This window comes from Danio aesculapii, chromosome 1 (assembly GCF_903798145.1).
Source record: "Danio aesculapii chromosome 1, fDanAes4.1, whole genome shotgun sequence".
Classification (NCBI taxonomy): domain Eukaryota; kingdom Metazoa; phylum Chordata; class Actinopteri; order Cypriniformes; family Danionidae; genus Danio; species Danio aesculapii.
In genome coordinates this window covers 59,867,212-59,893,878 of record NC_079435.1, presented here as the reverse complement: position 1 = coordinate 59,893,878, position 26,667 = coordinate 59,867,212, and the positions used below count along the sequence as shown (strand labels likewise).

Sequence of the window (26,667 nt, the reverse complement as noted above, 5' to 3'; positions counted from 1 at the left end):
GAGAATCGGTTCTTTTAAGCGAGTCGACTCTTGCAATAAGTTCGCATTTTCGTTTGAGTCATCATCTCTCAAAACTATTGGGTTTATATATTCGCACATTGATTTACTTTTGGACCGTTTTGTGACACGCTACTTTTAAATATTTCTTGTAAAACTTTGTGTGGTATGTTTCTCTTTCTGCTGACTTGTAATAAAATTTTTAATTTTAGTTGATTTGAGATTTCAACAAAGAAATCGACCTAATAATTTGTTCACTGCTTTAATAGCAATAATATAACAGATTTCGAAAAGTATCGGTTTCCGTAGTCAGTTTGGTTGAATCAATCTGAAGGATTCGGTTCAAGTGAACGATTCCTTCCTGAATCGAACATCTCAGTCGTGTGTTGCGTATCAACGTGGCCTAACTAACCGTACAAACGGTACAAACATGATGTTTTATACGTTTTTGTGTACAGCCTTGGGCTTTAAACCCTCTGATTGGTTCGTTTGTGTTGTAGCTTTAATATTTTAACGCTAATCTTAATGTTTTTGCGTCGTTATTCGAGTCGCGGTTGCTGTGACGCCGTTAACCGGGAGCAGGTGTCGATAATATTAGTCTGAACTGCTCGTTAAATCGGGATTTTAATTCTGTCAGGCTTTTAATGTTAAACGATTAATTTTCGTTCACATTTCGAAAGCTGTCAATCATAGTGACGGACGCTAGACCGCACAATCTGATCAGTCTTGTTGTATACATTAGTTTCATCTGTTCATTCGACATGCAACTAACATTTCTCAGAACAATAATGAATATTTAAAAACTCTTCATCGTCGCTATTGAGTCGAGGCTTGTGTTTCACTCATTAAAAAGTAATTGTACACCCATCTTCACGCGATGAGCTGAGCTTATCACAAAAGATGTCCCTTCATAGTGTCATGTCATGGAAACACTCCACATTTAGGTCAGGAATATGTATTTAACTCCACTAAATTATCTACAAGTTGCTAGCTACTTCTTATAAACCCATTTACGCATGGAAAGTCACCAGCGTTGCAGATTTCGCGGCAAATTCGAATTTTCCCCCCAAAACTCAGCCTCCCATTGGCACGTGTGGAGCTGAGCTTTTGTTGGGAGCTTCTTTATCTGTGCTAAAGCTGCGTGGGGAGTTGATGTGGATCAGGACGGGTCATTGGGTCTTATCGCTCATCTCTGCCACCGGTCAGCACTTTCCTTTAGTCCACACAATACATGAGCGGTGTGCCACTAATGCTCAGCGGAAACTGACTCAGGCGCTCATAGCATGACAAGGGCCAACATGCACCCAAAAATCAGCTGTAATGTCACTCTTAAGTGGTGGACAATCATGTCATTGTGCCTACAGTTGCAATTCAGGTTCTTGAGCTTTGATGTTATCTTCAAGAGGTATCTCTTCCTTTAATATAATGTGGAGATTCCAGTCGCTAAAGCTCATTCCAGACATGCTTCGTATAAATCATAAAGCAAGTTGATGCATTTCCCACAATTAGGATGAACTGTAGAAATTTTTGAGGTTTTAACAACACAATCTTCCAGAACTTTTCCTGCAAAATGTTCGTTTAAACTCTGAAAACTGGACTGACACTTTCAGTTTACTAGAACTTCTATGTGAAGCTGCTTTGACACGATCTACATTGTAAAAGTGCTATAGAAATAAAGATGAATTGAACTGAATTTACTTGACAATAGCTTTTTGTGCTTCTTGGAAATGCAAAGTTTGGGTTTCAGTGTGTGAGCTTTATACAGTCTCACCAGGATTTAGTCAGTCTTTTTTTAGGTTGAGTTCAAAAACAAGATTTCACACAACAAAATACAAGATATAAAGCAAATAATGTCTCAAGTTTTGAGTGAAGCTGTCACTTTAGACTGTTTATAAAATAAAAGTCCTTTCAAAATGCTGCCATCATTGAAAAATAATACCATCCAAATCATACTTCCCGCATGGCTCCTAAATATTCGCTCTGTGCAACAAACTGAACGTTATTTACAACTTTATTAGCTGTAATTCACAGCCTATGCAGGTTCTGTTCACTAAAGTACACCTCATTGGCGTGCACGCGCGCGTCCTCTCAGTAGTAAACGAACAGTGCGTGATTTCGCATCGTGACTTCATCATTGCATTAAGACAAATGACATTTGCGGCTGAATTATACCTTTATAAATACAATATGTGAACTTTAAATGCCATTTGGAGGTGTCCATGTTGCTGAGCTACATGGTTGCTGTGAAGACTTGTGCGTGCGCCTTTACACTTCTCTACTGACCTTGAAAATAGAATTGGCTGAATTAAGATCGAGTGTGTGGTCGAATCGAGATCGCCATCTTGTTTTCGATTAATCATGCAGCTCTAGGGTGAACTGTAGCAATTTTTATGAGGTTTTAACAACACCATCTTCAACTAAAAACAGAAGTTTTCCTGCAAAATGATCATTTAAACTAAATATGGGACTGACACAGTTTCACTTTACTAGAACTTCTATGTGAAGCTGCTTTGACACGATCTACATTATAATATACCTAACCCTAAGTGCTATAGAAATAAAGATGAATTGAATTGAATTTACTTGACAATAGCTTTTTGTGCTTCTTGGAAATGCAAAGTTTGGGTTTCAGTGTGTGAGCTTTATACAGTCCCACCAGGATTTAGTCAGTCTTTTTTTAGTTTGAGTTCAAAATTCAAGATATTAAGCAAAAAATCTTTGAGAAGCAGTCACTTTATACTGTATGTAAAAAAAAAAAAAAAATCCCTGCAAATCCACATTTAAAAACTTGCCGTTATCGTCTATGTATAACAAAACGGTGTCTTCGGTTCTACTTTAAGTCTTTTTTTTTTTATTATTATTTTTTTTTTATGTGAGTCAGGGTCATTTTGACTGTCTTCTGTAAGCACAACTTTAAAAAGTAATAGTAAAACAAGGCTCGAAATGAACAACCAAATTACAGCTATTGTGAGGCATTTCTATTACAGCGTTGATGGGACAGAACGGCTAATTTGACGTTATCTCCTCTGGCTGCCGTCTAGGCATGGGATGAGAACCGTCTTCAAGGTTTACCGCAGTTTATAAAAGTCAAGGTTTTAAAACCGCCAAGGTTTTCTATATTTAAGGTTTTTTATTATTATTATTTTTTTTTTTACATGTTTTTCAGAAAACAATTTGTTTTATTGGGGGGAGTTGTTGGTTTTTAACCAGACATTTAAAAAGAACTTATTTTGGAGCAGTAATCACAATGCCATGATACCGTGATATTTTTATCCAAGGTTGTCACACCGTCAGAATCTTGTATCGGCCCATGCCTACTGCTGTCATCAGTCTCACACACTTTTTCCTTTTTCTGAAAGTCTTTATAACACCATCGTAGAGTTTTTCTTTTATTGAGCAAATAAAATTGTAAAAAAATTAACTGTTGTGTTCTCGCATTCACTGCGCTCTAAGTTTTTCCAAACTATGTCGACTTCCCCTGTTGAGAAACCCGGAAACGTGAAAAGGGTCTATTATATGTAAACAACATCAATCAAAGCTATAAACCACTACCTGACTAATTCTGTGACCACTTATTGATATTTGCACAATAATTCCAAAATGAATGTCCAATAATTATACAAATATTAATGCTGATAATAATGCTAAGGATTAATTGCATTTCTCATTATCATGCTGACTTGAATGTGCTTGAGTTATCTGCTATAAAAAGTCCTACTGTTATCTTATGAAAAATAAATCTGTTTCATCAAACAAAATAAAAGCGTTGCAGTAAGAAATACACTTTTTGCACTATTCTTTTTGTATGCATGTTAATTTGTACACATGCACGCTCAGGAAGACTGCACATTTTAAATGCACAATCTCGTTATGTTCGATTTACATTTATTTGTTTTTTTCTGTTTGTGGAAAATCAGCCAACCCAATATATGAGCGGAACAGAGCAAGATTCTCGCGATGACCGCCCGTACAATACTTTTTTTTTTTTTTTTTTTTTTTTTTTTTGTCATGAGCCGCAGTATCAGTTTAAACTTAGCCATTAAATAGCTGATCCACTCCGAGACTTACAGAACTCTTTCCGAAAACACGCTCTTTACTGGTGGATCAACATTCGCCACGACTGCTCTCATCGGTGCCATTATTTGTAACTTTAGGTGGGTTTGCAAACCTGTGTAGCCTACTTTTCATTGCGTCTTCCTCATAATTCAGCTGTTTGAATTTCCCGCAGTCATAAAAGCTCCCTGTCGTCTGACATATGGAAAATCTTGAGTGAGTGACAGCTAATATGAACCAATATAGTGGCAGGGAAGACCGATTCAGCACGTTATTAGAAAAAAGAAAAAATGAAAACGGGTCGCACTACAATCATTACATGCAGTCGCACAAATGCTCATAAATATATTATGAGAGTGCATAGATAAAATTTCAGGTGCGTATACAACCAAAAGGGTCGCAATTTCAAGCCCTGATGATGATAATAATAATAATAACAATAACAGCAACAACAATCTGCCTTTTGTGTTTTTTTTTTTTTTTTGCTTTTGTCATTGTTTTGTTATGAATATACCCTGAGATACTAACATGGCTGCTATTAATCAAATCTACAACATGCGTAACCCTCCAGTTACTCTTTTGCAATAGTATAACAATATTTCAATTCTGCAATTGTTTTTTTTTTTTTTATATATATTTGTTTTTAAAGTGTATTTATTGTACTTGTATTAGTTTTTATAATTGTTTTGCCATATAAATACACTGCGATGATGATACTAACATGGCTATTTTAAATAGTCTACAATGTATGTAACCCTCCAGTAACTCTTGTGCTTTTGCTCTTGTAGGAAGCCTATGACACCATTCCCGGTCAGACCAAGATCACATTTTTACTGCAGGCCATCCGTGATGCATCCGCTGCCGAGGAGGTGCGTGAGAGTCTGTTTACTGTCTTCATTCCAGGCGTCCATTTAGACTATGCTAATGCTGCTCAATAGATCATTTGAGCATCGATATTGCAGTGTGTGAATGCGCAAGAGTCACATCGCAGGATTACACTGTTTAATAAAGATAGAGATATTATTGTATTACATAATTTATACAATAATGAGCATGGTTGATTTGTTTATTTGAGTATTGTTAGGCTCCACAGAAGATCATAGAGCACTGTTTTTCACTTATTTTTACTCTGTCGTGTTTATATGTTGGTAATTTATTACATTTTGTGCAGATGCACTGCATAGACTTGATTATCCCAGTCAATCTAAATGAATGACGTCTTTCCAGCTATTTTAAGTCATGTAGTGAGATTATATTCATATCACAATATATATTGCAGGCAAACCAAATACAGCCAGATTTTTCAATATTTTGCAGGCCTGCTCTATGCTAGGACGTCACGATATATATTGATTTAGCTTCGATATTGCAATGTCAACGTGGACTCGGAATTGTAGTAGATCAGGAAGCACAGTTCAGAACACATGACAATTGTGGACACTTATTTTTAACCATAATAAAGGGCTAGTTTATCAATTGTCTAAAGCAGTGTTTCCCAACCCTGTTCCTGGAGGCACACCAACAGTACATATTTTGGATGTCTCCCTGTTCTGACCCATTAACTTCAGGTGTTGGAGTCTCTGCTGATGTTATAAGTTGATTCAGGTGTGTTTGATTAGGGAGAGGTTGAAAATGTGTACTTTTGGTGTGCCTTCAGGAACAGGGTTGGGAAACACTGGTCTAAAGGTCTATTTTTAATATTTTAAGCAAGTTTAAACATTTGGACAAGGATTATTTCATTTGTACAGTGTAATTAATGTTGTGAATTGCATTATGGGACGTTGATCTCTGCTCTGACTTTTGATATTCAAGTCTACAGTTTAACAATGTGACTATTGACATTTGAAATAATATGATGTGTATTATTATTAGATAATATCTAGAACAGTGTTTCCCAACCCTGTTCCTGGAGGCACACCAACAGTACATATTTTGGATGTCTCCCTTTTCTGACCCATTAACTTCAGGTGTTGGAGTCTCTTCTGATGTTAGAAGTTGATTCAGGTGTGTTTGATTAGGGAGGGGTTGAAAATGTGTACTGTTGGTGTGCCTTCAGGAACAGGGTTGGGAAAGACTGATCTAGAGAAATAAGCCTGTAAAATAGAAGAAAATGTGCTGGCAGTTTATTACAATGTTTTTGCAGCGTAATATACAACACAAACCCAGACAAAATATCACTGCTAACTATTAAAAATGTTCATAGAAGTCTCTTTTCAAGGTTAAAAGTTGCTGGAAGAAAGATCAAGATCCCATAATGCAATTCAAAAGCATTAAAATAAAAACATGAATCTTAAAATACAGAAAACTGCTTATTGATTCAAAAAAAAAAAAAAATTTAACAGTGTGGCTTTAAATAAAGATTAATTAATTATTTATACAATAAAAACAGTGCAGGTTTATTCGTGCATTTGATAATTCCTAAACCTGAAAACCATTAGATGTTGCTCTAATGCTGCTAATCAGTTTAATGTTTTATCCAAATGCACTCTACAAAATCATCCCAGATCAATCTGAAATTAAATATGCTTTCCAAATGGAGCTATATTTAAAGTGTATCTAGTGAAACATGGCAGTATAAGTTGCAGAAATATTGCAATGTAGTTTTTTCAATATGGTGCAGCTCTAGTCTATGCAGTGTTTCCTTAAACTGTATAAATATCAGAAAGTGCTTTGTTTACACTGTGCATTAAGCCTCATCGCTGCTCTCTGTGGGTCAGCCGGTGTCTCGCAGTCATTCAGATGTGGTTAATGGTAAAGTACAGGCATTGTGCTGACCGTGAGTGGGCGAAGAGAGATTCAGATTGACCTTGTTTATGCTGGTGTTGAATTTTGATTCCTGGAACAACTGTGATTGCTCAAGATGAGAGCAGAGAGATATTTACACTACAAAACCTATTAGTGAGTTGTGCAAGGTTATTTTGACTCCACATGTTTTGATAGATCGTGTATATACTTAATGATTTTAGGATAGGTTTTAAAATGTCTGCAGAAATTGAAGATATTTGTTAATCATTGTTCAAATTGAAAGATCTCATGGCTTTTTATCAGTGTTTGTTTTTATTTATTTATTTATTTTGTAAAATGCATGATACGACTGCACAATATATCATTCCAGCATCAATATTGCAATGTGTGAATCTGTGTCGAGTTGGGTTTGTAATTTACCTGAAATCAGAGTTCAAAACAAAGTTTATGTACCCAATATATACAGTATATAATCCCATACCTGATTCAGAATTTCATTAAGTATTTGAAAGGTAATGTTGGGTTAAACATTCAGTTTCCTTTATCCTACTAACTGAAGACTTTAGTATATTAGATTTTGTTTGTGGAGTTTAAGTAATAACTTTTTTAGATGCTTCTATTTTTATTAAATGATCTGTATGGATATACTGTAGTATATAAAAGGCAATGCACTATTTTAGTCTCCCGAAATTAAGATTATAGCATTGTTTGGTTGTCCTGTCTCTGCATTTCACGGCTGCTCTTCACCTACTGTCTCTCTTCAGTCTTCTGCCCTCGGATATTTATAGATGTGTGAAACTAGAGTGCGATGGTATACCTACAAATGCCCTTGTGCGCACTTCTGTTTTCTTAATTCTGACTTAATGTGATGTACAGAGGAACATCTTTAACATGACACACACGAGTTCCTTGTAATTTTGACTGAAGTGTCTCAAGGGTCTAGAAAAGAATGGCTTTTGGTTCTGAATGCTGATTGGTCAATGCACTGCTCCAGTAAACTTTAAAGTGTTGTCAGAAGTTAAAGTATCAATTATCACCTGTGAACTGTTATTGTTTAGCTTAATTACTAATTATTAGCTTATGACCTGCCTGTTTTTAAGAGATTGTCTATTTATTAGTGTTTACAGTGTGCATATTCTACATGTTGCATCTCTAATCCTACCCATAAACCAAACCAAGGCTGCATTATATTTTGAAAAATTAACAAACATATTGAAAACAATTCATATCTCTTAGTAAAGGAAGCTATTTTTAAATAAAAGAATAGAAAAGATAGACATGATCAGGATGTACATAAGAAATGTAGAATCGACCATTCAAGACTTAAACACACTTATTAAAAGAAGGAAAAATTTGACTTGTGTAAGAGTATTTTAATGATAGAACGCATATTTTAAGTGTGTATCTTTTAATTATATTAGAGAACGCTTTTATTCAGGAACTATATTTAGGAAAATGTTCAATAAAGGTACTTTAGAATATCATTAATCAAACTTAAAGATTGTATATGGCTTTCAGTGTTTATTTTTTTGTACAATGAATGTTTATTAAGAAACCGATATGGTTGTAGTTTAGTATATTTAGTATAGGTTTTGTCATGAATATAGCCAACGCTGCTGTTACGGCATTAGACCTCAAATGAATAAATATAATCTGTAAAGAATTTTATCATTTTAAACTCATTGGGATTCTTCTGTTGGGGAGTGCATCTGCATAAAATGACAATCTACAAGCATAGATCAAAACAAAAAAAAAAGAACCATGTCAATTACATAAAACAGCATTTAATTGTTTTCCGAGGAGTCTTAGCAATATTCATGTACAGTAGACAAGGCAAACTTTTATTAATAGAGCACAATTTTACACAACCGTAGTTGATCAAAAATGCTTTACAATAAAATAAAATAAAAACTGGTATTAAAAATACAAGGAATTATAGATATGTATAAAATACTAAAATACAAATAACATGCATGTGTCACTCAAAGGCAAGAGAGTAAAAAGTCTTTAAGTTAGATTTAAAAGCATCCAATGAAGGAGAAATCCTGATGTTCAGAGGGAGACTTTTCCAGAGCCTTGGGGCCGCAACACAGAAAGCTCGATCACCTTTTGATTTGCAGCGAGACCGAGGGACAGACAAAAGAATCTGGTCATGGGATCTTAACAGTCTACAAGCTGTATAAGCAAATACTTTCAGTAATTGAATCAAACGCAAAATATTAGTCTATAGCCTTTTTATAAATAATTCAACACACTTTATTATTAAAGTTGCAAACAGAACAGTTGCTTATGCCTGAATGCTTTACATTTTCTCCTACAGTCTCAAACACAAATGATTATAATCCAGACTCAATGCATATCCTGCGATGTGAGTATTGTGATATTGACACTGAAAGCATATATTCTGCAGCTGTAAAATAAACCCAACTAATACCTTAACAATTAATAAGCAGCAATATTATTAGTTTGAGCTAAAAGCCTTACTTTTATAATTGGTTAATAGTGAGAAATTGTACCTTTTTTTTTTTTTTTAAATAAAGTAACAGAAATAAATCAAGCTCTGATGATGCATTGTAGACTGAATCTCCACCTAAACAGAAGCTGCAACTTCTAAACCCAGCCCTCTGCAGTTTAATCTTCCTGTTTTTCTTAAATGCAGCTTCATTTAGAAAGCAGAAATAGCAGAAGTGTTGTGTCAGGCTCTTCTGATAATGTGTTCTGGTGTTTTAGGTTAAGCAGATGGCAGCCGTTCTGCTGCGCCGCCTGCTGTCCTCCTCTTTCGAGGAGGTTTATCCCAACCTGACCGTAGACATCCAGACGGCCATCAAGACAGAGCTGCTCGCTGGAATCCAGTCTGAAGCCTCCACCAACATCCGCAAGAAGACTTGTGATATTGCTGCAGAGCTCGCACGCAATCTCCTCGGTTAGTGGACTGTTGTTGCACAAAATGAATCAAACACGCTCTAGGTGTTAAAAAAAAAATCAAATGAATTCAACCGGGTTAAGATCAGGCTCAGTGGATTCACAATGCTCAAATATAAGCTTTCAGTTAACCTGAGGTTTATCCTAGAGTTTGTGATTTAACTGAAAGGATGACACTCGCTCAAACAGCCAATCACACGACACTTGAGAGGCTTGGGTTCATTTCATCTCTTTTTCTGAAGATTTAGACATCAATATCAGAAATATGATTTTGAGGCAGAAATAATCATTACTGATGCTGCAAAAGTTTGAGCAGGCTGTTGTTTATTATTATTAAATCAGTAACAACTGATTTTATTAATGTTAGGTCACAAATGGCTCAAAGCATTTCATATGTATAAAATAATAAAGACATTTATAGATGTTCTTAACTTGTATATGTGCATCTTTAATTGTTCATTTTAAATGCGTTAAATCAAGGTTTTAATAAAAAAGAACTAGGGCTGGGTTTTTTCTTTTTTAAATTATTTTTACGATTCAATTTAAGTTGAGACAATTTAATTTTATATTAAATCGTATTTATTTATTATCTTTTTTTTTATAAAAAAAAATATTAGATGCATTATGATTGCACCAATGTGCTTTGGTTCACTCTGCCTGACTGCCTGTCTGGGTTTCAATCATGGTAGTGAGGGACTGAACACAAAGACTGGACAGCCTAATTTAACCCAATGCATGAAGTTGTGGGCCTGCATCGCAGAGCTGGTGCAAATACAACAAACACAAGCATTTAAGTGTCTTAAGTTGTGTATTTTTCTTTTGTTAATACCTTTCGTTTGATGCGCTTTGGTCTCGCGCTACTCCAGCGCTGCCTGACGGGGGGATTTACATTCAGACTAATACAACAAGTGAAATCCTACATGACTTCACGCTTTACTAAGTCACGTCTGTGTGGATTGTCAAGACCTATTCCCTTATCAAGTCGATAAACTCGATCTCTCAACATGTATGAAGGACGTAAAAACCTGCCATTTGAAAAACCGCACCAATCTTAGTTTAAACCGCGCTAATCTTAGTTTGGTTTGAACACGAGCAGAGGTGAGCAGCTGTAACAATGAGAAGTGAAAGTACCTGCCCCCATGACGTCATTTAGCGGACCTAGTTGAAACCCAGTCAGGCAGCATAATACAGAGAGTGGTGCAAAGCGAATCAAATGATCGGTATTTAAAAGGGGGGGGGGAAAGAAAAATAGAATAAATATATTTTATATTAGACACATATCTGATGCTAGTATTTGCTCCTGCTATACGTCCAGAACTTCACACATTGGGTTAAATTAGGCTTTACAGTTTCCATGTTCAGTCCTTTACTTCCACTGTATCTTTTTAAGAAAATGGCAGCAGCATTACAACCTGTCATTCAATCAGAAGAAGACAAAGTCAGCTGACAGACAATCTGTCCTAGGCTCAGCAAAACTTGCAAAAAAATACCTCTGTTTTCCTGCAACTGGAATATTTATATATACACACACACACACACACGCACACACAACACACGCACACACACACGCACACACGCACACACACACGCACACACACACACACACACACACACACACACACACACACATATATATATATATATATATATATATATATATATATATATATATATATATATATAGAGATATAGATATATAGATATATAGATATAGAGATATATAGATATATAGATATATATATATATATATATATATATATATATATATATATAAATATATATATATATAAATAAATAAATAAATAAATAAATAAATATATCTATCTATCTATCTTCTGGAACTATATATAACTTGTGAATTTGTTTACACCTTGACCAATTTATGTATGGCATGGCCATTAAAAATACAATGTTCCTTAACCAGATGGTTTTTCAAGTTTCTTATAAAGAGAATGTTACTTCAGTCATGTTGTTGTTATGTTTTAAGTTGACTAGTTACACAATAAAAAAAATAAATCGTGAATCAGTCAAACTTTATAAAAACCTAGATTTTTTTATTTTTTGCCGTATCGCCCAGCCCTATATAGAACATTTTCATAACATAGAAATCAACAAAAGACCATTTAGGCTCAGTCTATTAGGACTAGAATGGTTTGTGTATAAAGTTCATCAGGGTTTTTTTTACTACATTTGAATCAAGCCAATTAAACAAATACCTTTTCTTAATCTCTAGATGATGACGGCAACAATCAGTGGCCAGAAGTTCTCAAGTTCCTCTTTGATTCAGTCAACTCTCAAGACGTCGGCCTCCGAGAAGCAGCGCTGCACATTTTCTGGTGTGAACTTTTTGTGCAGCTTTTGAAGTTACTTCCTCCATCCCTGTTTCAGAACGGGGTTGTTATATATCAATCCAGTGTGAATTGACTGTCTAAATATTTTTGTAAAGTAATTTATTCATTTAAATTGTATTAAATGTTTTGATAATTTTATCTGTTGTTGTCTGAATTCAGGAACTTCCCAGGCATCTTCGGCAATCAGCAGCAGCATTACATGGAAGTGATCAAGCGCATGTTGGTTCAGTGCATGCAGGACCAGGAAAACCCACAGGTCAGGGTCTCGTTTATTCGCCGTTTCCACACGTTTGATAACCACAAGTAATAATAATTCATGACATTTTATTTAGCACTACGAATTTCAGTGTAATCTCCTCGAACACTGACATGTTCAAACTAATGATTCATGTAATTCAGAAAAGAGGGATTTTAAATCATCTACTAGGATGAAAGGTTGTAAAATGAGATTTCTAGTTTTTTTTAATATTATTTTTAAATGCAGATATGTTTGGCATTGTGTTTCTATAAATAAGATAAAATACTCAATTGAGGGTTTTAATTACATGCTAATTAGTGGTTACAGTTTCACCCAATCAGTGGACTTGTTTTGTGGTGGTCTTTCTCATGGTGCATATTATTCTGTAGTATGATTGATCTATATTTATCTTGCCATTAAATATCCTTGAGTTGCTGATGTGAGAATGAATGAATGAACTTTTAAACTTAAGTTCTGATCTGGATTGGCCAGATCAAATTTATATTTTGTATAATTTTAAAAATTATTATACATTTTAATTATATATATATTTTTTCTTCACTTTCAGATTCGAACGCTCTCTGCACGTGCTGCTGCATCCTTCATCCTGTCCAATGAGGGAAACACGGCCCTGCTGAAACACTTCTCAGACCTTCTTCCTGGCATCCTGCAGGTGAAGAGCTTCTGACCACACGTTTTAGCACAAACTTCTGCTTTAGATCAGAGTTTCCTGCTGAAAACACAAGATATTTAAAATCTGCAACCATTCTGTGAAATATTATGGATGCTGGAAATCCTTGAAAATGCTTCAGTTTTAATATAATGTTTGCAAGGTTTTTGTAGTAATTTGTCTGACCTAAATGAGTTCTATTTAAACTTGATGTATAAATCTCTGAGATGTATAAATCTCTGTTTTTGCATAAAATGAAATCTGTGGAGTAGGGCTGCTCGATTAAGGGGAAAAACATAACATAATCACGATTATTTTGGTCATAATTGTAATTAAGATTATTCAAAATGATATACAGTTGAAGCCAAAATTATTTGCTCTCCTGTAAATCTTTTATTTAATTTTTATATATATATATATATATATATATATATATATATATAGTATCTTAAAATATCTAGTCAAATATTAATTACTGTCATCATGGCAAAGATAAAATAAATCCGTTATTAGAGATGAGTTATTAAATCTGTTATGTTTAGAAATAGGTTAAAGGAAAAAAATCTTTCCATTTAAACAGAAATTGATAAATGAGGGTTAATATGAATAATCACTAAACATAATCACAAATTAGCATGTATTTGACCATTAAAGCGCTCATTAAGATGACTTAAGATGTGTGCTCTGCTCGTCTCAGTAAAGCGAGGTCACATCTGTGTGGATTGTGAGCGCGCGCACACACACACACACCCACACAACAGCATGCGATCTCTTTTGCGCTTTTAAAAACATGAATGATTCGAACGTACATCAATGAATGATGCGCATCCCGTGCTGCAACGTTACATTACAGTGCATGCTTTGTCATTTTCACGTGGAGCTGAGCTTTGCAGAGCAACAAATGTGTACAACTGGAAAGGGGGCGGTATATGATGCAATAATCATTTAATCGATTAATGCTTTTTCATAATCGTTACAAGCCGAAATCAAAATCAAATTTGAGTAATTGCACATCCCTACTCTGAAGTTCTAGCAAGTGCCTGTGATTTTTATTTTATTTAATTGTTTTCATTAAATCTGTGGCCTTTGACGTTTAATTTAAAACATGTATGCATGTAACTTCACACTTTTAATGTCAGTTTAATAATGCATCTGGGAAGTGCTCAAAGTGCTTAAATTTGACTTTGTAAAAGGTGTAAGAGCCCTGCTAAAATGTATTGTCATGGAAGTCAATGGTTTCCAGCTTTATTCAAAATATCTTTCAGATATCAGCAGAAAACAAATGCATTCATGATGGTTTGGAGTCAATTGAGCGAGAATACACTTTGTATTTGGGTGAACTTTCCCTTTAAATGGTGTTCAAAGATATGAGGTACAAGAATGTGGTCTTGTCCTCAATCAGGCAGTGAATGAGTCCTGTTACCGTGGTGACGACTCAGTGCTGAAGTCATTGGTGGAGATTGCAGACACGGCCCCCAAATACCTGAGACCAAACCTGGAAGCCACTCTGCAGCTGAGCCTGAAGGTAAGATGATGTGTAAACTGTTGATATTTGATCTGTAGCGAATGAATCCTGCATTAGAAACCTCATGTTGCCTTGTGGTTCCTTAAGACAGCTCGTCTGTGCTGATGCTTGAGGTTGTGTTTGACAGGCACACATTGATCTCTGCAATTTAATGCGTGGTGGTTGACATTTCCATGCAGCTTCCACAGCCCGGTTGCAGAAACATGTCATGAGCATTAAAACCATGATGTTTAAAGGGCCGCAAACCCCCTTTCACACCCTTTAGTTTGGAAAAAGTCAGGAAAGTGGGTTTGTCTGGCTCTGTTTAGGTGGGAGAGTCGTGGAAGGGAAAGAGGGAAGGTTTTGCATAAAAATGAAAGTTTCCGATTGGGCACGTGCTGATTTTCACAAAGGCAAAACACACAGACGCAGGGGGGAAAAGACGGTGACTGTGTTTACATGGACAGTCATCAAATTATTTTCCAAAATATTAATTTTTTCGACAGTAACTGCAGTTTGGCACTTTCATTCAGAAACATTTCATGCATGCCCCCATGACAAACGAGATATTGGATGCAAGGAACTGCTGGAAGAGTGTAGTTTTAATGGAATGTTTGGTACCACACAGCGATTGGGAGAAAAAAAAAACCTCAGTAACTTAAATGCACTCGGTAGGTAACGTAGCGTCAGAAAGCCCTGTGTGTATAGACTATCCTGTCACAAAATGCGGCAAAAATCCTACGTGACGGTAATAGTTTAAGGTGTTTGCATGTTTACACTCAGAGCAGCATTTACAGCAGTTCTTTGTCTATAATATTGTACTATCATATTGCAGCGATATTAACATACTGTTAACTAAATCATTTTGACTAAGGTCTGTCTTTAAACACTGAAAGAGTACCACTGATGATACAAACTAACTTGCCACTGAATAAACAAACAAAGGGCACTGATCACACACACTTACCAAATCTGTAGTGACGGGACAATCAACACCAACTGGAGCCGCGTATTTTCTATAAGACGACGAGCGGCAAATCCGGATTTCACCATTTCCAGATGTGATAAGCTCTCGAGTAATAATGTTCCTTACAAACATATTTCTGTCACGTGCACTGTAGTCCACATGTGAGTCCAGCCGCACGCTTATAGTGAGAAATGAAAACACAACCTTCGTTGCAGCTAATTTTTTTTTTTAACTCAACACTGCCAACCTGTCTCCAAACAATTCTTCTTCCCCTTGTTTTGGCAACACAATGTGACGTCTCTCTGCCGTCTGAACGATGTAACAGGTAAAAACGGTCTTCGAAGCTATCATGCATATTAATGAAGTTGCAGCTCATTCACAATAGAGTGGCTGATTGGATTGAACCATGTCTTTCTCATGAATTAATGCTGCTCATTCAGAGACAACACGATGAACTCACAGGTACAGACGTCCACTCTCCACACTGGATTACAAACAAGGATCTAATCGCCGTGACGCAGCTTCAAAAATTCGTTTCAAACCGGACAAATGAATTTGCTCAACGCAAAAACTTTTCGCTTTTGTGAAATATGTGTCCTAATAGTGTTTTTAGCAGCGTGGGACACACATGACTGTCAACATCAAGACGTGTTTTGGTGTTTCGTGACCCTATAAATAATGCTGCTTTAAATCAGTGCTTCTCAATTATTCTTGAGTACTCTACCCTCTCCATGTCCCAAACTATTCTCGTGTTCCCCGTCCTCCACCATCACTGACCATATCAAGCACATATTTTCAAGATTAGATGCAAGATTTTTAATTGATGTCCATAAATATGATGCCTAAACAATGTCATGGCCTTTGCTCATTGCAGAATCATGTTCATTACAGTTGTGTTAATTAGGTTTTTCCTCTTACCTCCAGCTGTGTGCAGATACGAATCTCACCAACATGCAGCGTCAGCTGGCTCTGGAAGTTATCGTCACACTTTCTGAAACTGCCGCTGCCATGCTGAGGAAACACACCAACATCGTTGCTCAGAGCGGTGAGAGACTTGACATGATGTTTGGGTAATAGAGTGGAGGAACTATGACGTTGTTGCTGTTTTTTTTTATTTATTTATTTATTTTTTTATTAAGAACCCGGAAGTGAGTTAATGTTTTAGCAGTTCCGTTTCCCTCAAGTTGATGGATTTTTTTTTTTTTTTTTTTTTTTGGTTAAATTGCTAAAATAAGTTTCCTGGCGATCTCACGATGCACTTATGTAAATGTATCTTATGATAATAAATTGTAGGCTTGGCATGGGATAACCGGTTACAAGTTATACCATGGTTTGAAAGACAAGGTTTTAAAGCCGTAAAAATTTTCTGTGACACCGTTTCTAAGGTATATGTAAAAAAAAAAACACACTTTTATTTTAGTTTTTTTAGGGCAACAGTATCTCCAGAATAAAAAGACCCTCCACATTGAAATATGCATTAATATACACAGCCCACGATTCAAGAAACATCTGAAAATGTTATTGACCTGAACAGTGCAGCGGCTTACTTTTTATATCTAAAAAAATAAGAGAGAAAGATAGCCAAAGATGCTTTTTTCAAGTTTTAAAGAAACCTGTGTTTTTTTAAACCAATGAAGATGGCAGAAGTCTCTTTTAGCAGAAGTGTTTCTTAATTATAATTTTTTTTTAACCCAGACATTTAAAAAGAAAATATTTTAGAGCAGCTATCACAATACCGTGAAACCGTGATATTTTTATACAAGGTTTTCATATTGTCAAATTCTTCTACCAGCCCATTTATAAGACATACAGTACGTGTTTTAATTTTTACAACAACTGTAAAGCAAAACAAATGTATTTCCCAGGGAAAAACCATTCAAATGGCACATAGGTCTAAATACAAATGCGTTTTTTTATGTATTTGTTTATAATGTGTAGCGTGAATTATAATATAATCGAGAGAATCTTTGTCATGGACCATTTTTAGTAAAATAAGCTTAAAGCTGTCGGTAGCAGAGTAGTGGTGATGTAACAAGCGAGCGCTCTGAAGTCAGTGTAGTCAGTTTATAGCCTAATGTTAGCTTTTTAGTTCTTGCATTTACTACCTAAAAGTCATATTATTGTGTGAGGATTATCTGGTTGGACAAAACGTGTAAGTGTAAAGAACTATGTTTGAACACAGCTTATTATTTGCATTCTTCGAAAAGCCTAAAGAGATTTTATCGAGGGAACCAGTTTTCTGCTAGCAGCTGATTAGCCTACAAGGTGACGTCATGGTTCCTCCACTCTATTTCCAGTTCATAGGTCCTGTACTTGGAGAAGATCCTCTCACATGCTCTTTGTAAAAACACTTACTATGAAGCATGTTCTATTGTATAGCACTTTTACAGTGTTGAGTGTCAAAGCAGCTTCACATAAATTGAAACGGTGTCAGTCCAGTTGTCAGTGTTTCAGTTCAGTTTAGCTCAGTTTAGTGTGGTTTTATAATCACTACTGAGAGTCCAAACACTGAAGAGCAAATCCAAGGATGCGCAGCTCTATAGATACCGAAACATGCAAGCCAGTGGTGACAGCGGAGAGGGAAAAAAAACTTCACCAATTGGCAAAAGTGATCAATTAAAAAACCTTGAGAGAAACCAGGCTCAGTTGGGCACAACCATTTCCCCACTGGCCAAACGCCTTGTGCATAGCAGCAGTCTAGGCGGTGGAGAAGCTGGAGGTCAGCAAGACTCATCTCTTCCTGGAGCCTCACAGGAATCAGTCTCATGCTCTCCACTCCTCCATAACCACCACAGCAGCTGCTCAGGATACGGCCTGGTCCAGGATTATGGAAACCTTGGGATCATCTCATTGCAGGTCTTGAATCGCATCAGTAGCGCTGCATAGTCTCTGGGGATACTCTGAGAATGAGTATCCCAGGTGGAAAAAGAATAATTAGCGTAGCTGCTGTTTATAGTGTATATAAACGAGATTCGTGGAGCACAGTCATGCATCATACCTTTATGTGATTCATTGAGTGTATGCTTAACTAAACAGATAGGTCTTTAATCTAGTTTTGAATTGGGAGAGTGTGTCTGAGGTCGGACGTCATCAGGAAGGCTATTCCAGAGTTTAGGAGCTATAAATGAGAAGGCTCGACCTCCTTTACTCGACTTTGCTATTCTAGGTACTACCAGAAGCCCTGAGTTTTGAGATCTTAAAGAGCGAGTTGGATTGTAGCGAGACAGAAGGTTGTTTAGATAAACAGGAGCTAGATTAATTAAAGCTTTAAAGGTAAGCAGCAATGTTTTAAATTCAATATGAAACTTAACAGGCAGCCAGTGTAAGGAGGATAAAGTTGCGGTGAAATGACCGTTTTCTAGACCGGGTAAGAACTCTGGCAGCTGCATTTTGTGACATGCCCTGCCCCCCTTAAAAATAACTTGTGTAATAGACTTATTATGGTAGAACACTCGTATTTTTATAATTAGTCAATGCTTAACTAGTTAATAGCAGTTGTGTAATACTGACTGATTGTGTGTTCAGTGCCTCAGATGTTGACTATGATGGTGGATCTGGAGGAGGATGAGGAGTGGGCCATGGCTGATGAACTGGAGGATGACGATTTCGACAGGTGACTTTTTAATATGCACGTCATTAAAGTACATTCTGGGGGGTGTACTATATGCACCCAACTGACCAATCAGATTAAAGCATTTTGGAGCAGTGGGTAATCTGTGTACCGTAGATTTCTATTACAGTATTTGGTTTTCTTGGGAAGCTTGTTAGCGTTTTATCGAATTATAAAAGGCATGTCACTGGGATCCCACATGTGGTTTTTTTCATTATTTTTTAATTTTAGTTTGTAAATCCATGAGGCAAAGAGAAGCATTTGTTTATCTTAAAACCTAGGCTCGTGTTTTCAATGGAATCCATGCAAAAGTTAATATCAGATCATTTGTACAATAGTCTAGGATGTGCTGAATATTCTTTAATACCAAGCAGAAATGCATGAGAATTTCAGATCTGACCTAAAATCAATGCAAAAAAGTGCTTTTCCATAATAGTTTGATGTAATACGGTGCTTTAAGGCTGATTTATACTTCTGCGTCAAGCGCATGCATATACTATGGCGCAGCCTGCACGTAGACGGATAGACCCTCGCCATGGTCATCGCTGACGCGCGCCTCAAAAAATCTAATGCGTACGCGATTGGTCGGCTTGGTAGCGCTGATGAGTGTGGGGGGAGGTGAGAGCCGTGCGGGTGTTTACAAGTGTGGTGTCCCGTGAAGGAGCTCCGGATGGAGACTGATGTTTTGTGTTGACCTTATGATTAAAGTTATTGCACGTCCACCGGTTCCCGCCTCAAAATGAGCGAATTTGAGCCACTTGTACATTTTAAGAAAGCATTCAGAAAGAACAAAACACCAGCGAAAGAACTCGACACAGAGAAAACAGGCACCTGCCAGCTAGTGTTTCGGAAGTGTATTGCAGAGCAACAGAAACAGCTCGCAGAAGTATAAAAAGGCTTGCGCCGTAGGTCGCGCCGATCACTTGACGCAGAAGTATAAACCAGGCTTTGCAAGGTAACATGATGCAACCTTGCTCACTTGAAACGTATCCCTAAAAATAAGTGCTTGAATTAGAGGGCACTGGAGCTAGAAAATCCTTGGTTAAAGCTTAAATTTTAATAGAAGACATAAAAACCCTAAATTATTATTGTTGTGGTTGTTTTAAATCTTTGTTGGGTGATATTTCAAAATGACCCCAATGTTAAAACAAAAACTTGCACTTAAAAAAAAAAAAAAAAAAAAAAACTTTAATATCCACGCACACACACTTGACTTTATGCGTATGCAGATCATTTTAGCTTTAGAAAGTATGCAGTTTATTCAAAGACCAGTTTTGCCCTCCAATTAAACATTGATGTACTCCACACTGATTTGTGACGACCATGAGCTTGTTTCTCCATGCAAGAGTTTTGAAGAATGCCGAGCTGTGTATCAAGAATAAAATTATAGTATATAATATCATTATATAATATACAGAATTTAGAACAGCAGTGTTAATTACAGTTTTATATAAGTGTTTAAAATGTTCTCTCTTCAGTAATGCCGTTGCTGGTGAAAGTGCTCTGGACAGGATAGCGTGTGGCCTTGGTGGAAAGATCATCCTTCCCATGATCAAACAGCACATCATGCAGATGCTGCAGAACCGTGAGTCAATGCGTCGGTTAATATAGCTTTTCCAGAGGTGCAATAAGTATCTGCTCACTTCAGAATGGCTCTGGTGTCTCCTGCAGCGGACTGGAAGTACCGGCACGCGGGTCTGATGGCTCTGTCTGCGATCGGTGAAGGCTGTCATCAACAGATGGAGGCCATTCTGAGTGAAATCGTCAGCTTCGTCCTGCTCTTCTGTCAGGATCCTGTAAGAACTCTCGAATGGCCCGGTTTCATTTTTATTTGGTGGTTATATAGTGCAAAAACTGATTCCAAACCCCTTCAGCACCCCAGGGTTCGATACGCTGCTTGCAATGCAATTGGACAGATGGCCACAGACTTCGCCCCAACCTTCCAGAAGAAATTCCATGACAAGGTATTGCCTTGTTTTTAGTTGGTGTGGTGGTGTTTGTGTGCAAGAGCTTGAAAAGGGGGGAAATGAATTACAAATAGGTTTGAAAGTAGAGCATAGACTTGTATTTTATTGCTTAATGTCATATTATTTCATAAATAGTAAGTAATTAAGAGATTAATAATGTAAATTTAATTGTGAATTACATGGGGATGTCTTAATGGAACTTAATCTAGATGAGTTATATTAGTCTTAACAATTACTCCTACTGCAAATTCAATTTGCTTGATTTATTCACTTTTTAAACCAGTTAATTGACCATTATTACAGTATTACATGAGTCTTTTCAGTTCAGTAAAAGATAATGTACATTTTAAGTTGGTCAATAAATACTGACAGCCTTATTAGCAGCCCAACACAGCTACTGGCAACACAAGTAAACATTTAGACACACTATTGATCTGAGCTGTAATTTACTAACTCTTTAATTAAACATAACTTGGAGCTATAAAGAAATGTCAATGCAGTCCACACTATCCTAACAATATAATGAAATAATAAATACAACTACCCCCACCTCCCTTTCCTGCGGTCTCCTTAAACTGGGGTATCTAATGAATGGAATTACCAGAAAAACAAAAACAGTGCTGTATCAAATATACAAAGTAAGGCAGTCATTCTGGATCCTGATCATTGCTGTGTGCAATAAACATGGAGATTTTGTCAGCAGCTGAAGTCCAGATCTTTAATGTACTCATTTGTACCAATTTCACTCGAGCTGTGGATAATTTCAACATTATAATGGGCTGAAGTTGCACCAACCACTACCCCCAAGATGTCTATATTGCAACAAACCAAACTGTTAAAACATATTCTTGTGGAGAGCCCCATTTTTAATGTTATCAGACAACAATTTTTATCTGGACAGACTTTAAATGAAATATTTTTAAATGTGAATCCGTCTAAAATTGTAGTTTTTAGCAAAAGGAAACCTTAAACTGTTTTAGATTTTTATCTTTTATTATTATTATAATTATTATTATTATTTATGCATTTTACCTTGTGTATTATTTATTGCTATTGATTACTTTTAATTGTTAGAATATTTTTATAATTATAGAAAATTGGTATTTATAAACCGTGATACATTTGATCTCTTTTTTTTTTTTTTTTTTTTTGCCGTGACATAGCCATAGAATCTGAAATGGCAATAAAATTAAAACTCTCTCTCTGCACCAACCACTTGTATGTGTCCAAATTATGTGGAGGCAGCCAATGTTGGGCTAGTAGTTTTCTTGCAGAAGTTAAGCCAGCCAGCCAAACCTTTTTTTGTAGCTTGGTGAGATTAAATGTAGAATCATCGCTCAGTAATAGAATGGATGGATTCACTGGTACAGGATATTCAATTTTAGAGAAAATAACACCGACCTCATTCCAAAAGTACGTTTCCACATTCCCACATCATATGATAAAAAGGTCCAAGTTTCAGGTCAGGATAATTATCACAGAGAGGATGAAGTTATTTGAATTACACTTATGATGTGTTATATGTAATAATTTGTTTAAATATACTCTAATATAATAATTGATTATACCGTTGTTGTTGTTGTTTGTTTACTTTATTGTAAATTTTTTTTTTTATTCTGCATTAATATTGTTAATATATATTATTATTATTATTATTATTATTATTATTATTATTATTATTATTATTAGTGCGTTAACACATGCAATTAATTTGAAATATTTAATGCATTAAAAAAAAAAAGTTGCAGTTTTTATTTCCTGTTGCTGAAGTGTGTTTAACGTGCAAAGAAATATGGATAACCAAGGAAGGACTTTTAAAAGTCCTTTTAATGGAATTTGATACCGCAAGTTAAATAGAAAGAAAAAGCTTCCGCATTTCATGACTCTGGTAATCAACTTCTTTAAGGTAATCAAAAAAACACTGTTTACATGGTAGACTCTTAATGAGCTTATTATCTTAATCATATTACAGTCGGAGTTATGGTGTCCATGTAAATGTACTCAATGAAAAGGGCCAGACAGCGCATTCCTCTCCCTTTAGTTGAGTCCATCACGTGTTTCCCACCCCACCTTACACACAACTTTTGGAAAGCATCTGCTTCACGTTGCCGTGTCAGATTCCTTGCTTGTACAATACAGCCATACTTTAGAACTCCTTAGTTTAAGCAAGTTTGATGAACGCGATGGTACGTGTTGATGAATCTGAAGGGAGTTGCTGGGTGCGCTGTACATAGAATCCAACATGGAAATCAGTTTTGTTTTTGATTGCCATTGATTGTGAAATTCAAATGGCACTTACATGCCTGTTTTTATTCCTGTGGTAAATATGGCTTTCAAGCTAACCATTTGAGGATCTTGATGGTTTATTTCTTCATGCATGTTGATTACATGAAGAAATCTGTTACAAGTTAAGCAAAAATTCTGATAAACAATCGTATTCAGTTAAATGTAAATTAAAGGCAAAGAAACTATATAATTTTACATTTAAATAGCCAAAAACATTTGTCGTTTAATCGCGATTAACTGCAAAGAAAAAAAGCACTTTTTTTTATTTATTAATTTTGTTTTGGTTTAAAAAAAATTTAATCGGTTGACTGCACTAATTGTTATATTATGAAATTGATTAAATTAAGACTATTTGTAGTTATAATATTGTAAGTATTATATTAACAGGTGATTCTGAACCTGGAGAGTGAATAATTGGAGGTTTTGCCATCTCCTGTTTGTTTAGGTGATCTCTGCGCTCCTGCAGACCATGGAGGATCAGTCGAACCCTCGTGTTCAGGCTCACGCAGCAGCCGCTCTCATCAACTTCACAGAGGACTGTCCTAAAACCCTGCTGGTCCCGTATCTGGACAGCCTCGTCCAGCATCTGCACGTCATCATGGTGGCCAAACTGCAGGAGGTACATACGGCACAACCACTCATTTTATAGGCCTGTGATGATGAAATATTTGTTCGGTGTGTTATAGCACTCTAGGCTAGTATTTATGTTTTAGGTTCAAGTGGTATTAAGAAGGTATTGTGCAGAGTCCAACTCTTAAGCACACAGTGATGTCTGTTTAGAAACTAGCGTCTGCAGTCTAAAACTAAGCTCAGATTTGATTCGGTAGAGTAGTGATGTATTTTGAATCACAGAATTGATGCAGTGATTTCACTACAGCTCTATTGGTTATTGTGACAGGCCTACTCATTTACTGCATTAACAAGCTCCTGCTGTGATTATTTTAGCTCTGGAAACCAGTTTATTCATGTGTTTTCTCTCCTGTTAGGTGCACAAAGCTATCGTGGTGAGGTTTACTCTGATCTGTGTTGAGGCCTATTGAATTTTGATTCAGAAATGAATAGATTTTTCATTTTAGGTGTACTGAACTGAAATTGAATTGAGCCTCAATTCAGGTGTTAGGTTTTGTGTGATTGTGAAAGGGGGTATATGCACACAGACTTCATTTTCAGTCAGCTAGCCCAAGCGCTTGCTGTGAACTGCATTACCATTACAAAATACAGCGTTTAAGATCTGATTTCTTTAAAAATCAGTGATCTTCACTGCCTGATTGATAAAGTTGGTCTCAAACTGGACAAGAAGCACTGCATTAAATTACATTGTTCTGCACCATGTCTTTAAAATATGGACTTTTATAGTATTATTAATCTCGTTATGCTTTAACAACTAAATGAATGCTTAAGTCTATTTAACTGATTATATTTTAATTACAACATTAAGGCTGACATTGATGTTAAATAGTCACATTAACCTTTCACCGGAAGTTCATCATTGACTGAAAACACAAGCTGTGCATATAGACCATTGTTCTCATGTTTGCAGTGTTTTGACGTTCTTTGCCAATTGGTTCATGATGGTGAGTTAATTCTCTGTATTATTGGCTTTTATTCCTCTAGCTGATCCAGAAAGGCACTAAACTGGTGCTGGAGCAGGTGGTGACGTCCATCGCTTCAGTGGCTGATACAGCGGAGGAGAAGTTTGTGCCGTATTATGACCTGTTCATGCCGTCTCTTAAACACATCGTGGAAAATGCCATTCAGAAAGAGCTTCGTCTGCTCCGAGGAAAAACCATCGAGTGTATCAGCCTGATCGGCCTGGCTGTGGGCAAAGAGAAGGTAATCATGTTAACTAATAACTCCTTCATTAACTTTTAATCTAATTTATCCTTTATGCAGTAGTCAACATTTTAAAGTGGTTCAAATCCTTTCATCAATGCTGCCCTAAAACTGTTAAACACCCATTCTTGCCTTAACATTTTTGATCCACTTGTTGACCACTGTAGTCAACAGTTTATTAATGCAGAACTTTTTTTTTATTTCAGTATTTATGTACTTTTTAATGCTTTGAATTATTTAAGTGTTTTTTTATTATTATTTAGACCATTTTAATAGCCTTTATTTAATGTGATTTCTTTTTTTTGTCATTTTATTCATTTAAAAAGTTTAATTTACATTTTTACACTTTTTAATAGTTTCCATTAATCAGTTTTTATTGAATTTTATATTAATTTACTGTTAAATATTGAAATAGTTTGATCTTTAATTTTAAGTGTGACTTATTTTTGTAATTTATTTTTATAATATACATTATTGTCATTTTCCTTAATTGATTAACATTAAGTTTTAATGTAATTTCTTAAAGTTATTTTGAATGCAATTTTTTTTTTAATGTTTTCATAATTTTTGATCTATAATTCTTCCAACTAAAATGTTATAGGTCGTTTTTGCTTTGATTTTTGGTCTTTTCTATCTACTAATATTAGTAACACTTTAAAACAGGGGTCACCAATCTCCAGGAGAGCCGGTGTCCCTGCAGGGTTTAGCTCCAACTTGCCACAACACACCTGCCTTGGTGTTTCTAGCATACCTAGTAAGACCTTGATTAGCTTGTTCAGGTGTGTTTGATTAGGGTTGGAGCTAAAATCTGCAGGACACCGGCCCTCCAGGAACAAGTTTGGTGACCCCTGCTTTAAAACAAGGGTCCATTAGTTAATTGTATACTAGTATGAACACAATACATTTGTTGTGGTATTTATTTATCTTTGTTAATGTAAAGTTAAATGGCGTTATTTCATGTTAATTCCCAATGCATTAACTAACGTAAACAAGCACAACTTGGATTTTAATGCATTAAATGTTAAACTGTCATTAATGTTTTACAAAAGTATTCATACTTGGCTAATGTTAATAAATTACTGACATTAAAATATTAGGTTAACACTCTAGAATAATAGTCCATTAGTGATTGTTATAGTATGCCATTTTTGATTAAGTTTTTCTCCAGAATTTTCTCTTATTTAAACCTAAATAACTGTAAAAATCCCCCTCTTTGTTTTCTTGCGTCTCTCTTGAACCCCTTTTGTTTCTTGACCGAATGCCTGATTCGTGTTCATGTAACCCGTTTCTAATGTGTGTTTGTGCTGCAGTTCATGCCGGACGCTTCAGCAGTGATGCAGCTCCTCCTGAAGACTCAGACTGACTTCAATGACCTGGAGGACGACGATCCGCAGGTCAGCAGAAGCTAAAATAAGCGCATCACAGACCCTGAGTGTCTCTCTTCATGTGTGTTTGAGCTGCTCTGTCTCCTGTCTTCAGATCTCCTACATGATCTCAGCCTGGGCCCGCATGTGTAAGATCCTG

At 36.0% G+C, this 26,667-nt stretch overlaps 1 protein-coding gene and 1 non-coding gene across 2 annotated transcripts in view; both read left to right on the top strand.

Annotated features, from left to right (window-relative positions):
- kpnb3 (karyopherin (importin) beta 3) overlaps positions 1–26,667 on the top strand; it is a 50,295-nt gene that overhangs the window by 281 nt on the left and 23,347 nt on the right. The window contains exons 2-16 of the mRNA XM_056463329.1: positions 4,839–4,919; positions 9,526–9,718; positions 11,951–12,053; positions 12,228–12,324; positions 12,875–12,979; positions 14,379–14,501; positions 16,372–16,492; positions 18,973–19,060; positions 20,536–20,642; positions 20,729–20,853; positions 20,932–21,021; positions 23,756–23,929; positions 24,925–25,143; positions 26,454–26,537; positions 26,623–26,667. The exon at positions 26,623–26,667 is cut by the window's right edge and continues 88 nt beyond it. Of these exons, the coding sequence (XP_056319304.1) occupies positions 4,839–4,919; positions 9,526–9,718; positions 11,951–12,053; positions 12,228–12,324; positions 12,875–12,979; positions 14,379–14,501; positions 16,372–16,492; positions 18,973–19,060; positions 20,536–20,642; positions 20,729–20,853; positions 20,932–21,021; positions 23,756–23,929; positions 24,925–25,143; positions 26,454–26,537; positions 26,623–26,667 (1,755 nt within the window). The remainder of the gene's footprint in view (positions 1–4,838; positions 4,920–9,525; positions 9,719–11,950; positions 12,054–12,227; positions 12,325–12,874; positions 12,980–14,378; positions 14,502–16,371; positions 16,493–18,972; positions 19,061–20,535; positions 20,643–20,728; positions 20,854–20,931; positions 21,022–23,755; positions 23,930–24,924; positions 25,144–26,453; positions 26,538–26,622) is intronic.
- On the top strand, positions 14,571–14,708 carry LOC130234242 (small nucleolar RNA SNORA84). The gene has a single exon (XR_008838287.1). It is a non-coding gene; the product is annotated as a small nucleolar RNA SNORA84 (small nucleolar RNA).